General features: G+C 42.8%; 1 protein-coding gene across 1 annotated transcript in view; it reads right to left on the reverse strand.

Annotated features, from left to right (window-relative positions):
* Positions 1–2,308: 2,308 nt before the first annotated feature.
* The window catches only part of LOC134328236 (NACHT, LRR and PYD domains-containing protein 12-like), a 373,426-nt gene continuing 355,014 nt past the window's right edge, over positions 2,309–20,720 (reverse strand). The window contains exons 18-20 of the mRNA XM_063009317.1: positions 12,409–12,582; positions 3,472–3,648; positions 2,309–3,223 (exon numbers count right to left, since the gene is read on the reverse strand). Coding sequence (XP_062865387.1) covers positions 3,211–3,223; positions 3,472–3,648; positions 12,409–12,582 — 364 coding nt within the window. The 3' untranslated portion in view covers positions 2,309–3,210. The remainder of the gene's footprint in view (positions 3,224–3,471; positions 3,649–12,408; positions 12,583–20,720) is intronic.

Here is a 20,720-nt window from a genome sequence, read left to right on the forward strand (position 1 = left end):
ATTATTATTTATTATTTAATTAATGAATATTATTATATTATTAATATAATTCATATGATTATTATTATATTATTATGGAATGTAACGCGTAAGGCGCAGGTCACGGACAATGTTTACAAATCCGCTGGTGTTCAAAGCACGAACTTTCCAATAACAGCTTCAATTTCTTTGAGTTGTTGTGGCACCCGAGAGCGGCACACGTCGAGCCCGAGCTCATATTTGAACCATGCAGTCCTTACCAAAAGTAGTTTAATAATGTTGTAGTTAGTATTACAGCAAATCTAACGCGACCGGAAACGAAAAACCGGCAAACGGAAATAGGGAGGTGTCATGGCAGCCCCCATTGTGTTGCCAGGAAAATCGTGGATTAAACAATCTAAAATCATCCACACTATCGACAATACATTTATACAACAAACTTCTCAAATCATTGCTTACTCGATGTTTTAACAAGTGGTCTGCCAACCCCTGGAAACCACAAACATTCCTGATAGCGACTTAAACAGTGCTACAAGTCTTTGAACCAGTTTTCCAGCCGTCAACTGCGTCGGCTACAAACTGTTCGGATGTGTGATCAACCAGCTTTTCTCTTATTTCCTCTAGCTTTTCCACAATGTATGGCTCGCACTGTAATTCACAGACAACTGTTTCGGCACAACCTTGAATTTTTAGAAGTGGTAAACGTATTCCAACACTCTTTAGCAGTTCTGCTATGACGTGTTTTAACCCCGGTGTATACAGAGTCTCTGTTATATCTTTATAGTATTTTTCAAAAAAGAAAATATCCGGCTCAAACAGACACGAATGTCGACGTTGACTGGGGTGATTCACTTCACAACCGAGACATGAATCCTTCAGTTTGTTGTCTATTATGTGTTGTAGGATTACAACAACAGCGGACTTTATTAGTTTTAACGCGGTACTGCATACTTGTCCGTCCACATCATCAATTGGCTCAGATACAGCTTTCACTTCTAGAGCATCAACTATTGTTTCACTATCTTCATTACCAGATGGTAACTTCCGATGTCTAGATGCAGGCCCCTCCAATGGATCTGGTGAAAAAGCTGACGAAGATAGGTAGGTCATATTCATTTTTCCAAGATGGGCTCCAAATTGATCCAATGAACAGTCGTCCGACAAGTTGTTGAACACCGCTGATTCACCATAGCTGTAGTTCACGGCTCCACGGCTCATATCGATCGGAGCGTATTCAAGGCCCGACATTTGATATTTTCCACACAACTCAACCCCAGGGGTGTCGGGATGGTCCGCTGGAAGAAAATCCTCAAACATTTCGTCCTGTGTGTTGACACCGTCTTGATGTTCTACTCTGTGAATGTGGTTGATGTTTCTTTTAACAGGCGAATCGGGTAGGCTGTGATACTCATTGCCCAACCCACAAACGTCATAAACCCTAGAATCAAATAGGTTAATTTTAACATCCTTAAAGTATTCACTACACCTACTACTACAACATGCTTTGACGCATCTCTTCTTTCTTGGAGCAAAAACCAAATTGGTTTCACGAGCATTAGAACTAACAGTTGGTGTAGACATTTTAAAGCTTTTTGTCTTAGAAAACCTACAGTGTGTGATTGCTTAAACAATATATACAGACATTGAGGTGGGTGTGTGTGGGGGGTGTGTGGGGTGGGAGAGATGGGTGGGCGGATGGGGCTGGGTGCGTTGGGGGAGGCAGGTCGGGTGGGCGTTCCATACTATGTCAGTCAACATAACCTGTCAATCAAACTAGCCTGATGCTCACAGAGGGGGTCATAAATCAGGGTCATAAATCATATTTTTGACAGGTAGTGCATGATACATACTACTCGCAACAAAAGAAGAGTAGTAACATGATGGCGGAGCGTGTAGCTTACCTGAGAGCATTTGTGCTGTTGTTACAGATGTATGTTTTTATGCAGAAAGCATCTTCTCACTATAGCTGAACTTCAGTAAGAATTTCAGTAAGCAATCAGTGCTAATAGTAATTATTGTTATATTAGCTATATGAAGAGTTTTTTTTATGAACCCATATACCTGAGGGAAATGTTAATATTCCTAATATAGCTGAATACAGAACTTGAGTTAGCGATCAATGCTAAGTGTAATTAGTGATATATCATTAATATGGAGACTATTTTAACCAATATAGCAACATGTTATTTTTTTTATTGGAAAAATGTTAATATTCCCAATATAAAATGTTAATAGAGCCACACACATTATTTTTCTTTTAATAAATGAAACCATTGTCAAAAATATTTTGTGTTTATTTGGTCTTTGTTATTAAAATTTGTTTTATAGCCTGATACATACATGTGCGACAAATGCAAAAATAGAAAAAATTGGATAAGGAGGTAAATACTTTTTTACTGCTCTGCATTACTGCAGAAAGATAAACGTAATTAAGAATACAAACTACACACAAAATATACCCAAACAGTAATAACACAGTAGTTCCAGTCATTAAAGGTAACAGGAACACAATGTTTATTCAAAATATCAATTATAATGTATTAATGCTTACATTATCATCATCTTCTATATTTAACATCATTAATAAGAATCATCACTTTGTTTATCATCATTTTAATCTATTGTAGTTTATTGCTTTAATGCCAGGTTGCCACTGTTAGGCCGTTGAGCAAGGTTCTTAACCCTCAATTGCTTAGGACAACAAACTGTCACAATATTGTAAGTCGCTTTGGATAAAAGTGTCTGCTAAATGCCAAGAATTCCATCCCAGGACCTCTACTGTTTGGTCTGTTCTAATCATATTACATAATACAGGCAGGATAGTGAACAGCATGCTAATGCATCAAGCTAATGCAGGGTTTTCTAAAGCAGTCCTCAAGGACCCTCACCCTGTTTTCCAGCTCCTAACTCACCTGTACCAGGTGCTGAGTGTTCAGTCTATTAGATTAATACAGATGGTACCAGACACCTGATGGACTCTCCAATTTCAATACTTCAGTACTGATGTATAGAAGGAGGAGATAAAGGTTCATCAGCACTTCAGAGTGGGTTTGAGAGGGTTGATCTTGTACAGGAAGTGATGTCATGCACACAGTTATACAGAAAGCATGTTTACAGATTTGAGCAGTAAGAAGCTGAACAAAGTGTCACCATGTAGAATCCCAGTGTGTAGAGTAGATGGTGTTTATCTTTACTGCTCTTCATCTTCTTCTTCTCATAATTCAATGTGTATTAGAATTGGATGCTGTAGAAGAGATCAGACATGATCAGATGTTTCAGTCACCTATCAGACTCAACACAATCAGAACCAGTATAAACACCAGCACACACACACACACGCACACACACACCAGTTGGAACAATGATAAAACATTTTACATGATTCGTTGTTCACTGAAGAATCCTGATACAGATGAAGTTCTGCTAATGTGTGCTGCGTGTCGAATCAGTGTCAGGGTAGGTCTTTATGTGTATGAAGCAACAGTAACTCACTGCAGTTCCTTCAGGTTACATTGTGGATCCTCCTGTAGATCTTTGAGCAGTTTTACTCCTGATTCTCCTGGATCATTGTCGCTCAGTTGCAGTTCTCTCAGACGTGATGATGGATTTGATTTCAGAGCTGAAGCCAGAGCAGTAAAACCTTCATCTGTAATACTGCATCTCCATAACCTGCAGAAGAAAATAATTGAATAAAAATCATACATCATCTTCTCCCACCTCCTCCTCCATCTCCATTCAGATCCACAATCAGACAACATCACTGAGAAATCGTCGCCATGTAAAACTATTATATTTTTATTACTCTATTATTTTATTACTCTATTATATTAATGATAAAGTGTTTTATCTTGTGTGGGGAAAATGTGTAAAGTATCAAACTCCTACACACATCAATAACAGTTTCTGTATGAATGATCTTCTGTATCTACAGTGTGAAAGTTAAAATCTTACCACAGTATCTCCAGTTTACAGTGTGGATTCTCCAGTACAGCAGAGAGCAGCTTCACTCCTGAATCCTTCAGTTTATTGTTACTCAGGTACAGATGTTTCAGACTGGAGGAGTTAAAACTGAGAAGTGAGGACAGAACTTCACAACTTTCATCTGTTAGATTACAACCATTCAACCTGGAGAGAAATAATCAGATCAATCAGAGAAATGAAAGACGTCACCCTGCACCAGTAGGTGGAATCCAAGTAGCAGATCTGATAATATTACCCAGACTGCATTGCAAATGAAAGTAAAAGCAGTTGAATTGATGATGCTGAATCGGTAATCATTCCAGCATGAGTGTAAAATGTGATTTCAGACTTAAAGTGGATTCCACATTTTCAGATTTTCAGAGTTCAAATGAGGAGTATTTAGTAGATTGTTGTTAGCTGGTAGATCATTTAGCAACAATCACACTACGACATCTACACATTCAAAACCAAAAACCCTCCCAAACACTAACCAATGAAACCTGAGCTTTCAGTTCTAGTTTAATTAATGATGCTTAACTAATTAATCATGGGAGGAGGAATCAGATTATCTGCTGTTTTTGTAGTGTTTTTTTGTTTGTTTACAGTCTTAGCTTAGCTTGTTAACAGAGAACAGAACAAATTAGGTTAATCACCACCACACTCCTAATGTATGGTACAGTGGTGCAGCTAGTACTGTATCATGTGTAGTTATTGTGATGTGAACATTGAGTTTTGATGTAAACACGTTTTCCATTATGGCTGAATGATTCATTAAGGGTGGATATCAAATAATAATGTTCAATTTGTATGTTAATTTTAACTGTAACACTATTAAACATCTACAATTAACACAAATAATAAAATAAATAAATAAGCTTGACAGCCTCCATATTTCTTATCTTCCCTCACAAACCACATGAACACAACCGAGTCAGGACAAGTTTGATCACAGTGAAACCTTCTGCCTGACGTGCATTTAAAAGCAGCATCTGTCCAGGGTGTGTTTCCAATTTGACGCTTTTTTCCCCACTTTGCCCCTGACCAGGATGAACTGGTTATGCCTCGCAGAGCGCTCGGTGACCAAAGTGAGATTTCTAGCATGTCAGATATCTGGATTTGAGTTGCCTGACTGGCAATGAGTGCTATGCTGAACAGCCAATGAGAACGCAAGATACGGTGAGAGGGGAAACGCAGGGGAGAATTTGTAAAAAGGTGGGATGGGGCTTAATATAGTTTATATCAGAATACATCAGCACACACACAAGTTTTACAGTATTTCTGACCTTATCATTCTCTACAAAACACCAACGCTGCATTGCAAAAATATTTATTAACCTCCAACTCACTATAGAACAATCCAAGCTGTTCATATAGCCAAATACTCTCAGATTCATTTATTTTTCCTCTTTGGTTTTATGCTGCACATCAGAGCACAAACTTTGATCACTCGCTACTTGTTGATGTGCATTTTTGGACATGGTATCATTAAACCCCTCGTTACTTCTCGCGTTTGTTTTCGTGACAGAGCGTAGTTTGCGAGACCAGAGAAGCTCGCCTGCGATTCCAGTTGGTGATAGATGGTGTAGTGTAAAACCCCCTATTGCCGATCAGTTGTGTAGTGTGAAATACACACCGACTTGAAAGACTCCCAATTACAAGAGATCCAGTTGTGTAGTCTGTACAGCGACCTGATGACTTGGAAAGTTGTGTAATGTGAACCTGCCATTAATGTAACTGAGTCAGGATGTATAAAACTTTGTGTTGATGAAGATCCTGATTTAGTTTCACAAATTAATTTCAGAACATTAAACTGCCAGCTATTTAGAGTTAAGTCAGAGCTAAAATGCTAAGTCAGAGCTAAGTTACTAACTGAACCACGAGAACTGATCTGGTTAAAATCTCTCACACCCCTTTTCCACCAAAAAAACCCCATGGTTCTTGGACCGGTTCTGTTCAGGTTTCTCTGAACCTTGGTGTTCTGTAGAGAACCGACGCGCGTTTCCACCAGTTTTTGAGAACCAAAACAGCGGGCGATACTTAACGAAAGTTAAGAGTAGTAATATCATGACGGAGTGTGTGGATTATGTGCGAGCGTTTGTGCTGCTGTTACAGATGTTTGTTTTTATGTAAAAAGCATTGATCTAACAATCGGTGATAAGAAGACGTGACGTGTTTGTCTCAGTTGTTGTTTTCTTTAGTTCATTGACGTGAGAAGCGTTTTGCGCTTCGGTTTTACCGCAACTCTCGGCGCAAATAGCCGATTTGCTCAGCACTCAGCTTGAGCAGTGAAAAATCACTAAAGTTCCACAACACGAACAAACATCTGTGTGAAATAAACATCAAATCTACTCTAAAATACAACATGTATCTGTGTTTAACTGGATTTACACGTGTGGTGTTTATGCAGCTCGGGGAGTTCAAAGAGCTTCACGCTTTAATTTTCACATTAAGCAGTGTTCGTTCTGTCCGGGTCACTTTTATCACGTCATATCACACAGTTCACCTTTTTACAGGCGCTTTGAAAATATCAGCGGCAAACTGGCTCAAAATGTAATCAGGTGAACTTTAAAAGATAAAAATGCAGCATTACGCTCCATATGAGACACCAGCTGACGCCATTGCTATCGCTATGCTGTACAACATGACACGTCACAGGTGACATCACGGTTCGGGCTGAAAAACCAAGTATTCTGTGGTGCCAGATTGGCCCGCTAGTTTGCTGTCTGGAACCTCTTTTTTTCAGTGGAAACACGCGGAACCGGTTCAAAGTCAAGTTCGGGAACCGGAACGGGCTCCGTGCCGTGTCGGTGGAAAAGGGGTTTCAGTCTCAGGATCCTGAACCAGCAGTAGAAGTTTTCTGGTTCTCATGCTGCTGTGGAATTGATCAGAGATAAATATGAACTGGTCGTTACTGGCTTGTTGCTAAAATGTCGCTGTTACCGCTGTGAATGTTGCTAACTAAAGAGCTAATCAACAAAAATCATTTTATTCCTGTATAAAAGAACACTGAGAAGTTAAAAATAGCAGTTATGTGTTAGGGTGCCCGCGACGACTAGTGATACTACCACCAGGTCACAGCGTCGCAGGCGTTACAGATCACCCAAGAGCTCAGCCTTAAATACTAGGCCAGCTCATTAGGTGCGAACGCACGGCACCATTGATCGCCCTATATAAGGGGGCGTCACCAGGTTGCCGGCGTCGCACCTTTTTTCCTCTGTTGTTTGGTAACGGCTGCGCCTATCGCATCTTTTGCTGCACTTAGCCAGCATTTTCTTTTCTTAGGGCTTAGACGGTACCTCCAGGCGCTGTACAGCGGTTGGAGGCGTAAGGTCGGAAGGCCGAGGTATATAGGGTTAGTATTTTGCTCAGATACGGTGCGATTACGTGCAGTCACCGCGCTGCTATTTATTTGTAGCGTTTGCCAGTTTGCGTAATGCTGAACAGTTAGCATAGTGGCTAAGCTAGCCCTGCTACCTTCAGCGCATGCGCGAGTTGCTGTTCGGCGAAGCGGATCCGCTATGTCAGCCTGGCTGAGTGCGGCTGGGATGAGGGGGCGCTGCACGCCATTTTCCACCGCGGGCTGGGGGAAAAGATTAAAGACGAGTTGGCCACTCGTGAGCTCCCCACCACACTCAAGGCCTTTTACACCTTGGCCACCGACATCGACACCAGACTCCGACAGCGGGCCCGGGAACGGGGGTCCCATCCATTCGGCGCTCGGCATCCGAGCACACCCCGTCCGGTGTTTCGCGATCCTGATCCTGAGCCCATGCAACTAGGTTTAGCCCGTGGGTCCACCTCACCATCCTCCAACCCCTCCTCCAGAGGCCGAGCTCGGTTAAACGAGTAGGCCACCCTCGAGGCGGGGAGTCGAGGGTGGGCCGAACTACCATCCCTGAGCACGGGCTGTTCCTGGAAGCAGGGTTGCTCTGGGGCTCGGGTACGACGGACCTTCGGGTCTGCGTCGATTCGGGTGCGGTGGAGAGCTTTATTGATCACTGCCTGGTACACAGGTTGTGGATTGCGCTCCAACCGCTTCGGGTGCCCATAGTAGTCCATGCTGTGGACGACCGAGCGGTAGCCGGGAGTCCCATAACCCACCAGACGCGTCCTCTCATGATGCGTCTGGGGAACCACGAGGAGCGGATCACCTTTTTGGTGACCCAAGTCCCCCAGCTCCAAGTGGTTTTGGGTCACTCTTGGCTTAGGAAGCACAACCCTCAAATTGATTGGATATCTGGGTCAATCTTTGCCTGGGGAACTAGGTGCCAGGACGCATGCTTGCTGCCAGCGAGCATGTCGTCGGCATCGCCATCGCCTGAGGCGACGGTCCCTGATCTGGCCCAGGTACCGCCTGTGTACCATGACCTACATGAGGTCTTTAGCAAGTCCCGGGCGCGGGACTTGCCCCCCCACAGGCCCTTCGATTGTGCCATCAATATGCTACCTGGCACTACTCCTCCTAGGGGGCGGCTTTTTTCCCTGTCGGCTCCCGAAAGGCGAGCCATGGAGGAGTATGTCAGGGAGGCACTCGATCAGGGGTTCATACGTCCGTCGTCCTCCCCAGCTGGGGCAGGCTTCTTCTTCGTCGGGAAGAAGGACGGATCGTTGCGCCCCTGCATCGATTATCGGGGTCTGAACGCCATCACGATCAAGGATCGGTACCCCCTGCCGCTGATGGCCACGGCTTTCGAAGCCCTTCAGCGAGCTACGATTTTTACTAAACTCGATTTGCGCAGCGCGTATAACCTGATCCGGATCAGGCGGGGGGACGAATGGAAGACCGCGTTCATTACGCCCACAGGACACTACGAATACCGGGTGATGCCTTTTGGGTTAATGAATGCCCCCGCGGTCTTCCAACGCTTTATCAATGAGGCTTTGCGGGAGGCCCTTGACAGATACGTCTATGTATACTTAGACGATATCTTGATCTTTAGCCGGTCCATTGAGGAACATTTCAGGCACGTTCGCCGGATTCTCCAGCTTCTGCTCGAGCATCGCTTGTTCGTTAAGCTGGAGAAGTCCGTGTTTCATGCCCCATCTATTGCGTTTTTGGGGTTTATCATTTCCCAAGGTGCCATACGTATGGATCCGGCTAAAGTGAAATCTGTGGAGGACTGGCCAACTCCTAGTTCCGTACGCCAAGTGCAAAGATTTTTAGGCTTTGCAAACTTTTTTAGGCGGTTCATTCGGAACTTTAGCACGGTCGCCGCTCCTTTGACGGCCCTAACAGGCAAAGGACCGTTTAAATGGTCGATGCAGGCTCAGCAAGCCTTTAATAGGCTTAAAACTCTCCTAACCACTGCTCCAGTTTTGCAGTTGCCCGACCCAGAGGAACCCTTCATTGTAGAAGTGGATGCCTCTGATGTCGGAGTTGGGGCAGCGTTGTCCCAGAGAGTGGGCCCCGAAAAGAAGCTCCACCCATGCGCTTTCTTTTCGCATCGTCTCACTCCTGCCGAGCGTAACTACCCGGTAGGAGATAAGGAGCTTTTGGCCATCAAGCTAGCGCTTGATGAGTGGCGACATTGGCTCGAGGGGGCGAAGCATCCCTTCCTGATCTGGACAGACCACAAAAATTTGTCGTTTATCCAGCAGGCTAAGAGGATGAATTCTCGGCAGGCGCGATGGTCTTTGTTTTTTAGTCGCTTCCACTTCACCCTGTCTTATAGACCAGGGTCTAAGAACGGCAAGCCTGATGCATTATCCAGGCAGTGGGAGTCGACCGGACCAAAGACCGAGCCTGAGCCGATCATTCCCCCAAGCCAGATAGCGGCCCCAATCACTTGGGGTATTTCCAAAGTGATCAGGGACGCCCAAGCCGTGGAACCCGACCCCGGTGGAGGTCCACCTGACCGGCTGTTTGTACCGACTCCAGTCCGACGTCAGGTGTTGGAATGGGTCCACGCGTCCCCGTTTGCGGCTCACCCAGGAGTTTCGAAAACCCTGGAATTACTGCGCCGAAGGTTTAGGTGGCCGGGGATGGAGAATCAGGTCAAGGACTTTGTCCGAGCCTGTGCTGTCTGTGCTACAAACAAGAGCACTAGAGAGCGTCCTAGGGGACTTCTCCATCCATTACCAGTACCGTCAAGACCGTGGTCCCATCTGGCACTGGATTTCGTCACGGGCTTGCCCAAATCCAGGGGATTCACGGTGGTACTGGTGATTGTAGACCGGTTCACTAAATCTTGCCTGTTCGTTCCACTGCCTAAGCTACCGTCTGCCATGGCGACCGCCCAGACTATACTGCAACATGTGGTGAGAGCACATGGGGTCCCATCCGATATTGTATCGGATCGGGGCCCGCAGTTTATCAGTCAGACCTGGCAATCTTTTTGCCAACTTCTAGGGGCAACGACAAGCTTATCCTCGGGGCATCACCCCGAGTCCAACGGGCAGTCGGAGCGCGTCATCCAAGATCTGGGCAAGATGCTTCGGTGCCTCACTGCAGGTAATCCAGCCACTTGGGCGGATAAACTGCTGTGGGCTGAATTTGCCCACAATACCCTGCACCACGCCGCACTCGGAATGTCACCGTTTGAGGCACAGTTTGGCTACCCCCCTCCGCTGTTCCCTGATCAGGAACATGAAGTGGCGGTTCCCACTGTGCAGCACCACATCCGCCGCTGCCGTGCCACTTGGCGAAGAGCAAGGCAGGCCCTTCTAGCCTCTCAACGCTCCATGAAGCGTACTGCTGATCGCAAGCGGCAGCCAGCTCTCACATTCAGGCCGGGTCAACGAGTTCTCCTGTCGACGAGGGACCTCCCCGTCAAAGGTGCCCCTCACAAGCTGGCACCCAGGTACATTGGCCCGTTCAAGGTAGTCAAGCGGATAAATCCGGTGACATACAGGTTGGAGTTGCCCCCCAGGATGCGGGCACACCCAACCTTTCACGTCTCCCAGCTTCGCCCATTTGCGTGCGAGGGGGCTAGAACCCCCCCCAACCTCCCGCCCCTCGTATCATCCAGGGTGCCCCTGCATTCACGGTCCGCCGCCTCCTGGATAGCAGGAAGGTGCAGGGTAGCACCCAATACCTGGTGGACTGGGAAGGTTACGGCCCCGAGGAGCGTTCATGGGTACCGGCTCGCCAGATCCTGGACCCTGAACTGATCCGTAAGTTCAGGAGGAACCGAACCGCGGGTCTTGGGACTTCGGGAGCTGTCCCTAGAAGGGGGGGTACTGTTAGGGTGCCCGCGACGACTAGTGATACTACCACCAGGTCACAGCGTCGCAGGCGTTACAGATCACCCAAGAGCTCAGCCTTAAATACTAGGCCAGCTCATTAGGTGCGAACGCACGGCACCTGTGATCGCCCTATATAAGGGGGCGTCACCAGGTTGCCGGCGTCGCACCTTTTTTCCTCTGTTGTTTGGTAACGGCTGCGCCTATCGCATCTTTTGCTGCACTTAGCCAGCATTTTCTTTTCTTAGGGCTTAGACGGTACCTCCAGGCGCTGTACAGCGGTTGGAGGCGTAAGGTCGGAAGGCCGAGGTGTATAGGGTTAGTATTTTGCTCAGATACGGTGCGATTACGTGCAGTCACCGCGCTGCTATTTATTTGTAGCGTTTGCCAGTTTGCGTAATGCTGAACAGTTAGCATAGTGGCTAAGCTAGCCCTGCTACCTTCAGCGCATGCGCGAGTTGCTGTTCGGCGAAGCGGATCCGCTATGTCAGCCTGGCTGAGTGGGTAAAAGTTACGGCTTGTTTCTCCTACTCACCCCGGGTTCGAATCCGCGCTTTCGCCGTCACTCCCGTAATCCTTTCTTATTATACCGGTTACTTCCCAGCGGCTCAGTACGTTCCGCTGGTGACCGTACCGGTGAGTTCTCGTCCCGCCCACTTGGTAGGACTTCCCTTTAACGGGCTCGACTAAGCTCGAGATCTCGCTGTCATCCGCTCTTCCTTAGGAGCGGATCCTCAGCTCTTACTAGCGCTACCAAATAGCACTGCAAGCTGCGCGAACGCCCTGCGTCTGTGGGACCCGGGTTCGCGCCTCGCTATCTTTGTTTTTTTGTTAACGTGTATTTTTTCCCTTTCAGTTGCCCGCGGCGCCAGGGGCTCACTCGGCACTTCGCCTGAGTTGTCTTTTGTTTCTTTTTGCTTTATTTTGTGCTTATTTATTGAAATAATAAAAATCTATTATTTGAACTCTGCATCTTTGGGTCCTGCATCATTCATTATAACATTATGACTGTTTTTTGAAGCTGAATCACATTTTTCTTCATCCATGATAAAATCCTACATTAGGTTCAGCACCAGAAACTCAAATGCTGCTAGTTTAGGATCTAATCTCAGTTTTAATTAGCTATAGTAAAAAAAAACAAAAAAACAATCATGCTAAGATGTGATGATGTATGAAGACTCCAAAGAGTCCCAAACAAACCATCTACCAAGGTTCCGCTTTTATGAAAATGATGCTTCAGAGTGAAACAGATCTTCTGTATCTACAATGTGAAAGTGATTATCTCACTCCAGTATCTCCAGTTTACAGTGTGGATTCTCCAGTCCAGCAGAGAGCAGGTTCACTCCTGAATCTTTCAGTTTATTGTTACTCAGGTTCAGATGTTTCAGACTGGAGGAGTTTAAACTGAGAACTGAGGACAGAACTTCACAACTTTCCTCTGTTAGATCACACTTCCACAACCTGGAGAGAAATAATAGATCAGTATTGCAAACACAAAACTGCAATTTCAGCTCTGTATAATGTATAAAATGTTCACTCTATACTGTAGAGTTTAATATGGAAGAAACACTTTGAATTGTTTTATTTATAAATTTGTCAAATATTTGTTTATTTTATAATTCTTTAACTTTCCACTGTTCACTGTATTTCAAGCAACCAAATATACAGTATATGTAATATTGTATAATTATTTTATAACATTCTGTTTCCACTAATTGTGATTGTGCATGAATTATAACAAAATATTTTTATTCCTGCTAGGATGTGATGACGAATGACGATTCTGAAGAGTCCTAAACAGCGTCCACTAAATGAATTTTCTGGTTTAAATTATGGTTTTAATTAGAACCGATCTTCTGTATCTACAGTGTGAAAGTAAAGATCTTACACCAGTGTCTCCAGTTTACAGTGTGGATTCTCCAGTACAGCAGAGAGCAGCTTCACTCCTGAATCCTTCAGCTTATTGTTACCCAGGTCCAGATGTTTCAGACTGGAGGAGTTTAAACTGAGAACTGAGGACAGAACTTCACAACTTTCCTCTGTTAGATTACAATCAAACAACCTGGAGAGAAATAATCAGATAAGCCTGCATTGCAGATAAAAGTGAAAGCAGTTAAATTAATAAATCAACCAATCGCAGGACTGCTCTACTGTACTTATATACAAAGGGGCGGAGCTTTACATTTCTACACAGTTCAAAATAGTGGAAGCGCTAACTATAGCCCTGTAGCGACTGAGAATAAATACAATGCTACTCACAGATTATAAATGACAACTTGATTTTCGTCTCCATCCTAAAACATTGATGAGAGTGATAGTGTGTGTGTGTGTGTGTGTTTCTACTTCTTTGGAAGTGTTTTCGAGTAGCACTGGATCCAACATGGTCCTGACCAGTATGAATTGGCTCAATCATTTTATCTAATCTAAACATACATTCCATAATTACTATTTGACTCTGTAAAGGTTTCACTCTCACTGCTGTATTGCTGCACAGCATGACTGAGAACTAATAATTATCAGGAAGCTCTACGTAGAAACTGCTGTCACTAACATTCAGGGTTAGAGGTACAAATACTTCTGCTCCTGCTTTCAGGTGAAATTCCACATTCTGTATAAAACTAGTGCACGAGTCTAAACAAGTAATTTACACGTCATGTTTATGTAAACTGAGCTCTGTTGATTCCACGTCTGATTCATGAAACTGTCAAAACTATCTAATTATTATTACAGTGTTTTCATCAGAGTAAAATTCATTCTCCTGAAAACATGATTACACATCAGTCAGATCAACTCACTCCATGCTAACATCCTCAGATCTCAGTTAAGGTGGGCTAGTGTACTTTACCACTAAATCACCTGAGCATCTCGTTCATGCTAACATAAGTGTTTTTATTTAAAAAGATTGTTTGTTATAAATGCATTTCTCTCTTTATTACTGAACCATTTAGTCCTGATGTTTTTGGAGCTCTGTGGTTGATGATTTCACATTAGATTTTATACTCAGTATAATTAGAGTGCAGTTAGTAGGTGGTGCAGAAACAGTTAAGATTATTAATTACACATTTTGAGATCAGACTGCACCACTGTAGTTTTGCACCTTCTCAGTTTTGTACATTTAAGTATTAGTGTTTGTGATGAAATCATGAATCAAATGTTTATTAATAAATAACTCACTTAGCTTTTCTTGATTCTTTCACCACTGGCAGCATCTTCAGAAGACCTTCATGTGATGGATAATATTTCCTCAAATCAAACTCATCCAGCTCCTGATCTGAGTTCAGCAACACAAACACCAGAGCCGACCACTGAGCAGAAGAAAGACTGAGTCTATCGTGATAAGCATAAATTCTTGTGTTCAGGTATTTTTGGACCTCCTGCACTAGAGAATCATCGTTCAGTTCATTCAGACAGTGGATCAGATTGATGTATTTTTCTGGAGAGGGATTCTCACTGATCTTCTTTTTGATGTACCTGACTGTTTCCTCTTTGTTGTAAGAGCTACTTCCTGTTTGTGGCAGTAGGCCTTGTAAGAGTGTCTGATTGGACTCCAGTGAGAGACCCAGGAGGAAGCGAAGGAAAAGATCCAGGTGTCCATTCTTAATCTGTAAGGCCTTGTCCACTGCACTCTTCAGAAAGTCAGACATGTTTGTATTGTTTCTAAAGATGTTAAAGAATCCAGTGTTTTGCATCACCAGCACATTTCTGTTTTTGTTGATGAAGGTGAGAAATACATATAAAGCAGACAGAAACTCCTGAACACTCAGGTGCACAAAGCTGAAGATCTGACCCAGGTGCAGCCCCAACTCCTTTCTAAAAATTTGGGTGTTGACTCCTGAGTACACTGATGTGTTTTTGACATCAATGCCACACTCTGTCAGGTCTTCCTCATAGAAGATCAGGTTTCCTTTCTCCAGCTGTTGGAAGGCCAGTTTTCCCAGTGCCAGTATCGTCTCACTGGTCTGGTCTGGATCAGGCTCAGATTTCCCATGGTACTTTTGTTCACTGTGTTTTATCTGAAAGATCAGAAAGTAAATGAACATTTGAGTAAGAGTTTTGGGGATCTCTTTCCCCTCTGCTCCATCCAGAATTCTCTCTAGAACAGAGGCTGAGATCCGGCAGAAAACTGGAATGTGACACATGATGTAGAGGCTTCTTGATGACTTTATGTGAGTGATGATTTTACTAGCCAGGTTCTCATCACTGATCCTCTTTCTGAAGTATTCCTCTTTCTGAGGGTCACTGAACCCTCGTACCTCTGTTACCTGGTCTACACACTCAGAAGGGATCTGATTGGCTGCAGCTGGTCGAGAGGTAATCCAGAGGTGAGCAGAAGGAAGCAGGTTCCCCTTGATGAGGTTTGTCAGCAGCACATCCACAGAGGCTGATTCTGTTACATCACACAAAATATTATTGTTCTGAAAATCTAGAGGAAGTCGACACTCATCCAGACCATCAAAGATGAACAAAACTTTATAAGCATCACAGTCTAATGATGACAAATCTTTGATTTCTGGGAAAAACTGATGCAAAAGTTCCAACAGACTGAGATTTTCCTGCTTCATCAAGTTCAGCTCTCTAAAAGGAAGTGGAAATATGAAGCTGACATCCTGATTTGCTTTTCCTTCAGCCCAGTCCAGAATGAACTTCTGCACTGAGGCTGTTTTTCCAATTCCAGCGATTCCTTTAGTCAGCACAGTTCTGATATTCGTGTCTTTGAAGAGGTTGTTGCATTTGATGGGAATCTCCTGTGCTGCTGGTCTCCTGGATGCCGTTTCGATCTGTCTGACCTCATGTTCATTATTGACGTCTCCACTCCAACCCTCTGTGATGTAGAGCTCTATGTAGATCTGATTCAGGAGAACTGATGATCCATCCTGTGAGATTCCCTCATTAATTCTTTTATATTTCTCTATCATCTTGGTTTTGAGGTTCTTCTGATAAACGGAGACCAGTTCTAATAAACAGAAGTGAATGAAGGTAATTATTTAAATATGTGAAACGATATTGAAATAATTGAATCTTAAGTTAGATCATCTCTTTTAGTTTGCTGCTCATAATGTTTTTATTAGTATTAGAAAGATTAACTAAATATGGACCAATTAACTGCAGTATGACACATTCTAGTATTATACACTTATATTACCGTTTAAAGGTTTGTAAATGATGATAATTTCTCTGTTTTAAAAGAAATTGCTGTAGTTTTTAATTAAAATACTTTATATTGTTGTTCTTTTCAAATGAAAGTGATGGAATAAAACCAGCAGCTCTTACTGGTCTGCAGTGTGTTGGCTAAATCTGTCTGGTTCATCTTCTTCAGTACATGTAGTGTGATCTTCAGTGCCTCCTCTCTGAAACTACATTGATCCTCCTTATCCTTCACCTCAGAGCATTATGGGTAATCTGTACTTACTATCTTCTTATATTCATTCAGCTTATATTGTTTTTCATCAGAGTGATGATTTTCTGCTCCAGCTCCTGACAGAAATTGAATATAAAAATGTTAAACCTACATTGGTACAGTCAGCTCCAAAATGATTGGCACCATGGATAGAAATTGGTGAAAAGATCCAGATTCTCTAGGCTGTGAGTTACTCTTATGTGGATTCTCTTCTTCTGCTTACCTTACAGCTTTTAATTTGTTTCAGGTCAGAGAACTGTATATTTATATCACAATCAAACAAAAGAAACATCAAGTAAAATAAAAAAAATAAAATTGAAATTAGAATGTCTGCGGATTTGTAAGCGTGCTAACCTAAAGCAAAATACTTCAACAAATTGACATGCAACACTCTCTTCCACCAGTGTGGAGGTGCGCAGGACAACTAGTAGTAGTTGTTTTAGAACTACATTGTAATGTTCCCACGGTGTGTACAGTTCATGAGCTTTTCATCCAAATTCATCTGAAATAAAGTTAGACTGATTCTGAGCTCAGTCTCACGAGCGGAATCCGTGCTCTGACCAAAGATTATAAACACTCTAAACACAATGTTGTTGTGGTAAAGTAGTGCAAATTACCACAGTGACTTATGTTTAAAGTGGCACAAACATAGTCCAATAAAATTTGTGTGATTAAAATTTTTATTTTATTTTATTTAAACAACATGTCTAAATTGTGCCCAATTGTGTTGTCATGTGTCATATGTCAAGGTTCCAGTTGTGAATGGGGAGCAGGGCTGTAAAATTTGATGTTTTGGGTACAATTCTCTCATACTGGCCCCTGGATATTCAACATGTTACCTAATGGCAAAGAGGAGTAGAATTGTTGCTCTCCACAAGAAGATTGCTAACAGCCTGAAACTAAGCTACGATGAGGCACAGTAGCCAAGGTCATACAGTGGTTTTCCAGGACAGATTCCACTTGGAACAGGCCTTGCAGGTTCGACCAAAGAAGTTGAGTCCACGTTTTCAGCATCATATCCAGAGGTTGGCTTAAAAAATAGGCACATGAGTGCTGCTAGCCTTCTTGCAGAGGTTGACGAAGTGGGTGGTCAGCCTGTCAGTGCTCAGACCATATGCCGCACAATGCATCAACTTGGCCTGCATAGCCGTCATCCCAGAAGGAAGCTGACGCACAAGAAAGCCCGCAAACAGTTTGCTGAAGACAAGCAGTCCAAGAACATGGATTACTGGAATGCCCTTGTTTGGCTCAGATTGTGTCAGATGGTGTACTGCATGAGTGCTGCCTCCACTGGGGAGCTGCGGTTCATTGAGGGGAAACATGAATTCCAACATGTACTGTAAATGTACTATATATACAGTGCCAACAGAAAGTATTCACACCCCTTCACTTTTTCCACATTTTGTTACATTACAGACATATTCAAAATCCGATTTGAGTACAGTTTTCTTTTAAAAAATCTACACGAAATAGCCCATAATTAGAGATGGGACGATCGATCGACTTTCAAGCGATATCGGCCGATTTTCAATCAAAATATGCTATCGACGATCGGACGATATTTCCCAAATGTAGCCGATCCGATCACTTGATATATAAAGATCACGTTAAGTTAACAGCTCAGTGAATTGATCCAGACTTTGCGCTACAAAACACGAACCATCACATCACCATTCATCAACCATCATACAGAAACCATCATGAAAGCTCTTCACGACCTAAAATAACAGAATTAACGTTGTGCATCATACATACGATGCAATTTTGCTGACTGAAATATTTACTTTAAAAAGATAATTCAACCCGGTCACATCTGAGCCGATTCTATCAGCACATTATTCAAACTCGTGTTCAGTTTGGTAACTCGTAAGTGGTTCTTGCTTTTGATGTAAATGAGAACAGAAAACGTTACAGAGCCAATCAGAGGCAAAAGTTTATTCATTACCAAATTCGTTAGTTCAGGATCATCTGCTAAACTTTTAGGGTAATCAGAACTTTTAGCTCCACAGACGGAACGAGTCTGACTCGGTGACCGCTCTGTGGTAATAGCGGTTTAATTAAGCTTTTTAATTAAGCTTTTTAATGTAAGAAAGTCACACAAAATGTTCTGTAGTAGCTGGTGTTTATTTAAAACCACAGCATTTATTAATAACAGTAAAAACGGAGAGAGAAACTTACGCGTCACATTCGACTCCTGAATCAGAATCATTTAAAGCGACACTGTGAACAAAGCGTTTTTTTAAAGAAACACACACACGCTGTTGCTTTCGGTTTATCTTTTAAGTTTTTTTCAGACTAAACTGGATAACATTAAACCTGTGTGTGTGTGTGTGTGTGTGTGTGTGTGTGTGTGTGGTCAGTTAGACTAATAAGATATGTCTCCTGTGGGTGAAAAAAATAATTGTTTGGATACTTTATTATTTACTGCTGATTTTGCGCTAAAAATTGCATGTCATCTCCCCCCCCTTCCCGATCGAAATGGACTATCGGCCGATTGCCCTGAAAGGAGATCGGAGATCGCAATCGATGCCAAAAAACCCGATCGGTCCATCTCTACCCATAATGACAAAGTGAAAACATGTTTTCAGACATTTTTGTAAATCTTTTAAAAATTTAAAAATTTAAACATAATAGGTACATAAGTACTCACACCCTTTGCTATGACACTCAAAATTGAGCTCAGGTGCACCCAGTTCACACTGATCATCCTTGAGATGCTCATACAACTTGATTGGAGACCACCTGTGGTAAATTCAATTGATTGAAGATAATTTGGAATGGCACACACTTGTCTATAAAAGGTCTCACAGTTGACAGTGCATATCACTTGGACCTCCAAGACCGGATTGTGTCAAGGTACAAATCTGGGGAAGGATACAAAAAAATTTCGGCAGCAGGTCTCCATTATTCAGAAATGGAAGAAGTTTGGAACCACCAGAACCCTCCCTAGATCTGGCCGCCCGACCAAACTGAGTAATCGGGGAAGAAGGGCCTTGGTCAGATTGGTGACCAAGAACCCAATGGTCACTAAGGCAGGCATTTTTGTAGATGTGCCTTATCACACACCAGTTCAACACAAAGACTCAGATACACACCTTGAATATGGAATCCAACTTATTTCTGCTGCTTCTTTATGATTTCTTTAATTTCTCTTGGTTTCTGTAAACCAAAGCATTGAGTATAATGTAAATACAACATTTTCACATCTGCACAGCAAACGGCAAAAAATGTCCTGCAGCGGTTTAACATTATTACATTGTTGTCCAAGGGTCAGCATTTCTGTGGAAGTGTCATCTTTCAGAAACAAGTTAAAGTTAATGAATTTAATCAGGTGGGACTGGGAGCAAAGTAACTAACAGAATATACAAAACAATGCTGACCTGTTAGCATTGTTAAAATGTGATTATTAAACTTATATTGCATATAATATTAAAATTAAACAGTAAAACCTGATCAAGTAACCCCTATATTTGGGATAAGGAATATGAGTTTTTCAGAGTCACATTTCCTAAAATGATTCTCACCTAGAACGGCCTCTGTCACTGAACTTTGGTGTTTCTTCTATTGACCGATCACTCTTCATGGACACACAGCTGGGTTCAGGTGAGTCTGAGTGAGTCTGATCCCTCACCTTAAATCAGACTGAAATACAACAAAAGATGAACTTCTGTTCTGCAGGCTTTCTGTTATACTCAGTGGTGTATAGTAATGAAATAATAACACTTCGTTACAGTACTTAAGTATTTTTTTGGAGTATTTGTACTTTACTGGAGTATAAACATATAAACTTTTACTTTAACTCCGATACATTTCCTAAAGAAAATGTATACTTTTACTCTGATACATTTGCCGTATGCAGATTCGTTACTCGTTACTCGTAAAATAAAATGGCAAGATTTTTTTTAGCTTCATTATGTGTGACAAACTGCAAATAGGTGTGGCAAATCTGTACTTGCAAATTAGATCAGTGTTTAAGCACATTAATGTGCAAGTGCGAACAAGTTCAGTCCAGACCCAACAAGTTAAGGCATGTCAGATACAAGCATCACTATTCCACTTGTCGATGAGATGGAAGCAGAAATTGCAGACAAAGTGTCTCTGGCACTGTTTCAGAGAAGGCATGTACATTACCTTAAAAAATATAAAGAGCTGACCTCAACAAAAAGAAAAGAGTTTTTGAGACTCCCTCCACTACCAGAAC

This window comes from Trichomycterus rosablanca, chromosome 15, assembly GCF_030014385.1.
Source record: "Trichomycterus rosablanca isolate fTriRos1 chromosome 15, fTriRos1.hap1, whole genome shotgun sequence".
NCBI lineage: Eukaryota > Metazoa > Chordata > Actinopteri > Siluriformes > Trichomycteridae > Trichomycterus > Trichomycterus rosablanca.